At 36.1% G+C, this 8,037-nt stretch overlaps 1 protein-coding gene across 1 annotated transcript in view; it reads right to left on the reverse strand.

The window, feature by feature from the left end:
• The window catches only part of itgbl1 (integrin, beta-like 1), a 50,395-nt gene extending 42,905 nt beyond the window's left edge, over window positions 1–7,490 (reverse strand). Inside the window, exons 1-2 of the mRNA XM_026912520.3 lie at window positions 7,300–7,490; window positions 4,449–4,651 (exon numbers count right to left, since the gene is read on the reverse strand). Of these exons, the coding sequence (XP_026768321.2) occupies window positions 4,449–4,651; window positions 7,300–7,391 (295 nt within the window). The 5' untranslated portion in view covers window positions 7,392–7,490. The remainder of the gene's footprint in view (window positions 1–4,448; window positions 4,652–7,299) is intronic.
• Between the last annotated feature and the right edge of the window lie 547 nt (window positions 7,491–8,037).

The following is an 8,037-nucleotide window of genomic DNA, read 5'->3' on the forward strand; positions in this document are numbered from 1 at the left end:
TGCACCAGAAACAGTGAGCAGGAAATCATGCACAAGTCTGGTCAGCAAACCTGATTATCTATCTTCATGCTCTTTCCAAAGCAGAAATTATCCACATATAATATTAATTATAGGGATAGGTTTTCATGGTGTGTTCTGAATTTAATCTAGATATGATCATTATGTCATCCAATGATACCCAGTTGTTAATATATTCGAAATTGTCAGATGGCACAGACTTCAGATACACCGATTATATTCCTGATTAGATTGTGAAGTAAAATGATTATTCTGATTATCCTTCTCACAAAATATGATTAAACATGAAACAATTTTCCATATCATTGATATTAATGTGCCATTTATTCTCAATTACAGCAAATGAATATTATATGCGTTATGGTGTTACCTAGTATTACATTTTACTTACATTTTCTTTATTAACATGCAATGTCCATTTCTGGCCTGTTAATGAGAAAAAAAGCAAGCAAGAACTTATCTGTGCTGTAATTTGTTCATCCTCTGATGAATGTTGGTTTAACTGCAGTTATAAAACAAGGTGAATTTCAGCCAGGCAATTATTCTGCTCTTGTTCTACTCACATTTGGTGTTGCGAAGCGTGAAATGATTGCACATGGGGGCTGTGCTGGACTGTGAATGAGAGGGAGACACCTGTCTGGGGTAATAACTCAGCTTAGCTCAACCAGACCTGCACAATGCTTAAGCCAAACCACACACTGCTAATGAGGGGAGTCAGAGATACTCATGTCTACTGTGAGATCACATTGCATTTCACATTTAAACTCAACATGGAATTGAATACTTTTTAATGTCCAACAATATCACACACCCGTAGATGATTATTGGACTCAGGAAAGAAATGAACTTTTTTTTGCCTCACTGCACTTGGGATACTATTATTTAAAACAATTCATGTTGCACTTTTGTTTATTTTGATGTATGCCCTTGGTTTTGATGGTTTTTGGCTCTGTCATATCATTGGTTTACTACCTTAATGTATTCAGCTGTGCTGTGTTAAATTCTTAATTAGTTTGACTGTTTTACAGCCTATGTTTCTTTGTCCCATTGCAAAGTGTTTGTTTCTGAGCCATATTTCCTGTTACTGTTTATTTGTTTTTTGTTTGTTTGTTTGTTTTTTCCCCTGGACAGTTCCTGTTATGGTTTTTTTGATTATGGATTATCCCTGTTTGGCTCTGGTATGCTGATCTTGGCTGTGGAAATTGATTATGATTTAAAACAAATGAATAAATACTTAATTAAGAGCACACTGAGTTTATACACTTGCATCCTGCCCTAAATAACCACATGCTACATTATGTTTCAAAAAGTGTTTCTCACTTTTCTCTAAGTTCTTGGTTTTGCCCAATCCAGCATATTTAACTCAGCATGTACTCATTGCTAGTCCTTCACTCCAGCTGAGCTTCGATAAGCCGACCTTCCATCAACACAGTTTATTTTTAAGAAAGCAGTAAGACATAAATGTTAAAGCTACCATGGAGGAGCAGAATTTCTTTCGATGCCAATAATGCAAAATGAACTCTGAATTCATTATTTAAAGCATTTAAATCACCATGGGTTAGGGTTAGGGTTCTTTATTTAAAGCATTTAAATCACCATGGGTTAGGGTTAGGGTTCTTTATTTAAAGCATTTAAATCTCAATGGGTTTGGGTTAGTGTTCTTTATTTAAAGCATTTAAATCACCATGGGTTAGGGTTAGGGTTCTATATTTAAAGCATTTAAATCTCAATGGGTTTGGGTTAGGGTTCTTTATTTAAAGCATTTAAATCACCATGGGTATGGGTTAGGGTTAGGGTTCTTCATTTAAAGCATTTAAATCTCCATGGGTTTGGGTTCTTTATTTAAAGCATTTAAATCACCATGGGTTAGGGTTAGAATTCCTTATTTAAAGCATTTAAATAACTATGGGATAGGGCTAGACTTCCTTATTTAAAGCATTTAAATGACCATGGGTTAGGGTTAGAGTTCCTTATTTAAAGCATTTAAATCATGTCAGATTTGTAGAGTACTGACTTTGTAGTACTCTAGCTTTATTATAAATAGCAGCAAATAGGTTTCAGGGCATACTTTACAGATCAAACACCTACTGTCAGCTACCAATTTCAATTTCAAAGATTCCTCGCACTGCTAACAACTCCTGAAGCTGGTCTTGAAGTTGCAGCCAGATGTTTTGTAATAAATATTGTTCACCTGTTTGAACGACTCACAGAGCATTCCTGAGTAGAACTACTGAACTCCAGCATTTAGTGAAACAAAAACAGACACCAAAAGCCTGAACCTAGACGGGAACAGAAAAAATAAATATTTCTACTTCTGTGTGACATTCTGAAATATACAAAAGACCACTTTAAAGCATGCCTATAACTAATCATATACATGCTTCCATTCCAAAAGATATGAATCTAATATCTTTGAACAGGCAAAATGAGTAAATAAGCAAGCTGAATATAAAACATATTGAACTTGCTGTTGAAAGGTTTAATGACATCTAACATGATGACTGGAGTACATACAGCCCCTTCGGTGACAGTATTGTGGGTGGAACAAGCAATGTGTTACACATCAGCGCTAGCTGAGGGTCAAACTGCACATAAGAGAGACAGAGAGAAAGAGAGAGAGAGAGAGAGAGAGAGAGAGAGAGAGAGGCAGGCTGAGCAGATGGAAAAGTTCTGCACAGAGGAATGCTTAGAGCCAGAAGGAATCGAGTCTCCATCAAACCCAGTAAACTAGTGCAGGGAAGGGGAAAAACTGCCACGTTGAACATCTTCTCCATAAAGCAAGAACAGATTCAAAGCAAAATCAGGCCGTGTAAAAGGGAATACAACCAGTTGGTGCATTTCCCAGCCTGTATCCTCACTGCTGATTTATAGTTCAACTTTACTGTCATAAAAGCACAAAATGAAATACAGATTTTAGGCACTTTAAACATATTGTAAAAATCATGTATTAATCATACAGTGTAAGTGGTCTTTAAAGGTTGAATAATATTGAATAAGCGTCATTACAAGTTGCACTCATATACTTCCACTGTCAACATGCCTCCACCTGATATTATAGTATTTCCCAGCATTTGGAGTCAATAATGCCATTTGCAGGCACAGAAACAGTAGAAAGACATTGACATTCCACGTGACAGAGTCTAGGTACTTGACTAGCTAATGGCAGCCATCTGCGTTGAAAAATGTGACGTCAAGTGTTTTGCCTGAAATGGTAGCGATTAAGCTTGACCTACACTGTAAGTCCTGATCCATATGTGGAGTCCATTTGCAGTCTGCACAACTGTGAATGAAACCTTATTATCAGCCAGACACCCGGCCTCGCTTTCAGGACTGGGTGAAGCTAATGAGCTCTTCACTGGCTCACAACCTGTCTTCACAAATAAATCACTCTCTCTGTCTCCACACATCTCCATTAATGTCCCCTAGCATCAGTACTGTTCCACAGAGCAAACTGTGGGTGGAACAAAAAGGCTGGAGTGTTTTTTCTCCGAAAAGCTGTCAAGAGAGCTGCTTTTTTAAGGGAACAAAACAAAAAAGCAGCCATTTATAGCAAAGAATTGCCTAATCAGGGTTCGATCCAGTTGCTTTTTGGGATTAAGATGACTGCCATGACACAGTAACACAATAACACTACAATGATTTAAAGACTAAGACTAATAAATAAATGCTTACTTCCAGTAAAATAAATCTGGCATTTTTGAAGTTGTCTATTATTAAACAATTATCTTTTGGCAATTAAGCTTTGTTATAATATGTAGTTGCAATATTCATGTGTAAAATTAAAAAAAAGAAAAAAAGACACAGCCCAGTCAAATACTTTTAAAAACTTAAATTTTTAATTTAAATTTAATTTTAATTTAAATTTAATTAAAAAAAAAAAAATCACTGTGTTAACAGGGAGGACTTTTACGCCTGTGACCAAAGGTCATAAGATTTTGATATAATGAAAAAAAAAAGGTGCCAGACATTTGAGTATTCTGCAAATGACGTCAGCAGCTTCTGTCAGTAAATGGCAGAAATGTAGGTAGGATTACGGTCTTAGTGGGCAGTGCATTCATGCTCATGAGCCTAATGGACTGTAGGCTTACATGTATTTGAGGACAAATATTGAAAAGCACTAAGCGCAGTGGAAGCAGTGCTCAGAATTGTAAATGCAATAGCTCTTGTGCTGAAAAAAAAAATCAAATGGCTCACTTTGAAAGGGTTTGTGTTTGAGTGAAAGAAAACTCAGTGAAATTGAAATGAGGTCCCTGTAGCTAATGACAAATGGAACATCAAAAGCTTCTATCAACGCTGGACAAAGGCTTTCACAAGTTTAGGTCACGTTCTTTTCCACACCTCATACTGGATCCTGATGTGTGCGATAGGTCAGTGCGAGCTAAAAGGAAGCCATATGTTAGCCATTTGAAACAGTCTGTAATAGCACTTACCACCACAGGTCTTCCCATCATATGTTGCACAGACCCAGTCATGGCATTCACACCGTGGCCCATAATACATCCCCGGCTCACTGACTTGGCAAATACAGACCCCACATACACACTCTCCCCTCCCACTGCAGATCAGGCCATCAGAGGTCCGACATCGTCTCTGCGAGGCATCGATGGAGAGTTTACATTTTCCACCCACCTGCCTGCAACATACACAAGCATTCATTCATCTCTGTGACCTGTAGCCTCTACCACCCAAGTTTCATTTGTTTCACTCCTGTGTGAAAGTGTGATAGTGTGCTCAGTGGTGTGAGTGCTTATATTACAGGAGATACTTTTCATGTAATTATTTGCTATTTTCACAACAATAAAAGTTAAGTTCTGTTAACTCATGGACAATAGCGTAAAGCAAAATCCTGAGGCCCTTTTAGACCACAGCTCTGTTCAATTCTCAAACCTCAATGGTCAGAGGGTGTTGATTAATTTTCTATAACAGCACCTCTGACTGTAGTGATGGCTGCAAGGCAAATCAAAGGTTTATTTATAGGAGCTAGCTCTAAAATGGTATCGCTTTTATACGAACTGCTCATTCATCGGGACTTATATGGAGGATGCTTACTTATTGCTTACTTATTGACTAATCATTGATAAGGTGATGCTTGGAGATGTTTATTTAACATTTAGGGAAGGAGTCTCCAGTGCCAGTGCTTTGTAACAGAGATAAAGTTTCCCACCATGGGAGAGTCTTCAGTACAGAGGACTTTGTGTCTTGTTTCACAAAAGTTTCACAGATGACAACAGACACTGAAAGGATATAAATTATTACACCCACACAGACTATGCTATGGAGATCGTCTGAGCTCCTGTGAGGAAGAAAGCTGTGTGGCTTTTCCCCAAGTTGCAGAAGTATCTACTAAACAACAGTATTACAACCCTTAATGAATTTCACTATGTTACATTCATTTTTTTCTTTTAGAGCTATTCCCCAGACAGGGCTTATAATTCACTCCTCTGTATTGCTAGGTGGATCAGGCTAATAACTATCTAGGTAGTCACAACATATTAATGGAACAGAGATAGAGCATAGTCTAAAGTTATTTAAATTATATTCTGTATACTAATAGACAAAAAGCTAAACCACTGGCATCTAGCAGAGGAATGTCCTTACCATTATAGATTTTAATGTGTTTATGGTGATCTGTAACGTTGTTTATTAGGAAGAATTGTTCCTATTGGTTCCCTAATGGAAAGAAAAATCCCTAATGGAAACTTAATGAAATATGATGGGAAAACATTAAAACCTTTCATGTTAGAAACCATCTGAGAATTTTTTAAAAGATTTTTTTAAAGAAATTGTAATAAAGATATATATATATATATATATATATATATATATATATATATATATATATATATATATATATATATATATATATATATATATATAGTTTCAGCAGGGATATGGTATATTTGGATTTCTCAATCCATTTTGTTTACATTTTAATTCTGAATATTGATTTTCTTAAATAATGCTTGTGGTCAGTGTTAGTGAAAGTAGAAGAGTATTATGTTACAGTTAGCTAGGAAGTATTTTTCTAGCATGATATTGTTTTGAGTCAGATATTGAGCTAGTACCTAAATTTACCCACGTTTTAAACGATGTTAGCACTATGCAACCAAATAAGTTTATATTTCTTTCTTTCTTTCTTTCTTTGAAATTCCACAATAGTTACATAGTTACATGACTAATAAAAAATGCAAGATATAAAACAGACCTTTGGGAAAATTAGGGAAATTAGTCCAGAAATACTGAAAATCACCTCACAGTTGGCCTCATTTCAGATGCTGTTCTGAGCCAAAAGTCTTTACTGAATTATTTAACTCAAAACACAATACCTTAGTTTGTCATTATGACTTTACGTGACAGATTTTATTTTATGTCAGTTGGCCATTCTTACATTATCAAGAAGAAAAAGAGGGAAAAAAGGGATCTGAAATGATGAGAATAGTGGAGGGTCCTACTGTTTACACCAGGGACAATATTTTTCTGATCAGATTTCTATTAATACAGCGACATCTAAAATTTAATAGGAGGAATAATTGTGACGCTCAACTTTACTCTAAACAAAGTCTAACTTATTCCAACACATTTTTAATGCATCTTAAGCATGATTTCAAATTATGTTGGCTGACTTTATGTCCATTATAGGAGCTGTGACTTTAGTACCAATGTGCACTTGTTGTGAACAGACTGATGGAAATAATTCACTGCATTCCATTCTACTTGCCTTCATCCAGCATGTCTGTGGAATGCTTATCTGACTTCCTTAAGGTTATAGTACAAAGCTCACCTTCCCACATACTTCTTTTAGAAATAGTTCATTAGCTCAACTGAGACAGTATTACTTTTCTAGTGATTCTGCCACTAAATAGGCATGCAGGAGAAGAAAGAAACGGTATGTGCCATCTGTAGCAAGACTGGATGAAATCCAATTGTGGAATTTTGCCAGACCACAAAAGAAGCGCTTATAATAGTATTGTTCAAGAAAGAAATCCTTTCATTGCTACATTTGACTATACCATAGAGACAACATTTTATCCTTGTGGAGAGTAAATGTACAAACTACAGTCGATAAAACATTTCACAAAAGTGCAACTGTTTTAAACAACAGTTTTTAAGAATTGAGAATAAAGTACAGAAGAATTCCGTACAGAAATACTTATGGTATGAAGCATGGCTTACAGGGTGCTATGAAGTTACATTTTTCCACTGTAGCCAGAAGCTTACAAGCCAGAAGAACTCGGATGAAAAGTTAGGCTGATGAGAGTAGTACAAAGTTGCTTAACTCACCCGAGTGATTGCAGTAAACTTTCTTCAATGACTGAGAGTAAAATCAGAAGTAAAGAAACTAAGATGGAGTTCACCAGAGCCTCTGCATTCATGTTTAGATCCCCACAAGAAATCTGAAGTAAAATGCCTTCAGGAATTTCCACTTTCCCGAGCAGAGGGAGAGCGGGCTGGCCAAAACCGGCTCCAACTCTACGGAGGCCAATAGCGCTCTCCATGCAAGTGCCTTTGATTAGATTTGACTCAGAAGGCAGGAGGTGGACTCTTATGTGCAGCTATGTGTCAAAAATGAAAATAGTAGACACAACTGCTACTATTTAAGACAATTGTGTATGTGAATAGTTTAAAGACTTTTCCTTGCCTGCTTTCAGCATGTACCTGCACTTTATCGCATTGCAAACACAGTTACTACATGTTGAGACAGTAAATACAGCCAGCTTCTTTTTTTTTTTTTAAAAAAAAAAAAGTTTTTACAAAAGTCTGTGCACTGCAAATGCAATTTAAACTGACAGTTTATAAAAGCAAGGACGCCACATAGAAAAGACTTTTTTTTCAGGAAATTCGTCTGTGGGTTCCAGTTTGAAACAACAAAACACATACATTATTAGTACAGTTATATTTGAATGTCACCTATAATTCATGATAAACTCTATAATAACACTTCTTGTAAAAACCATAAACTACCAACCAGTATCTGCATTAAATAGAATTCAATTTTTTTTAGTACTCTGTACCACAAAA

This window comes from Pangasianodon hypophthalmus, chromosome 5 (genome assembly GCF_027358585.1).
Source record: "Pangasianodon hypophthalmus isolate fPanHyp1 chromosome 5, fPanHyp1.pri, whole genome shotgun sequence".
In the NCBI taxonomy this organism is placed as follows: Eukaryota; Metazoa; Chordata; class Actinopteri; order Siluriformes; family Pangasiidae; genus Pangasianodon; species Pangasianodon hypophthalmus.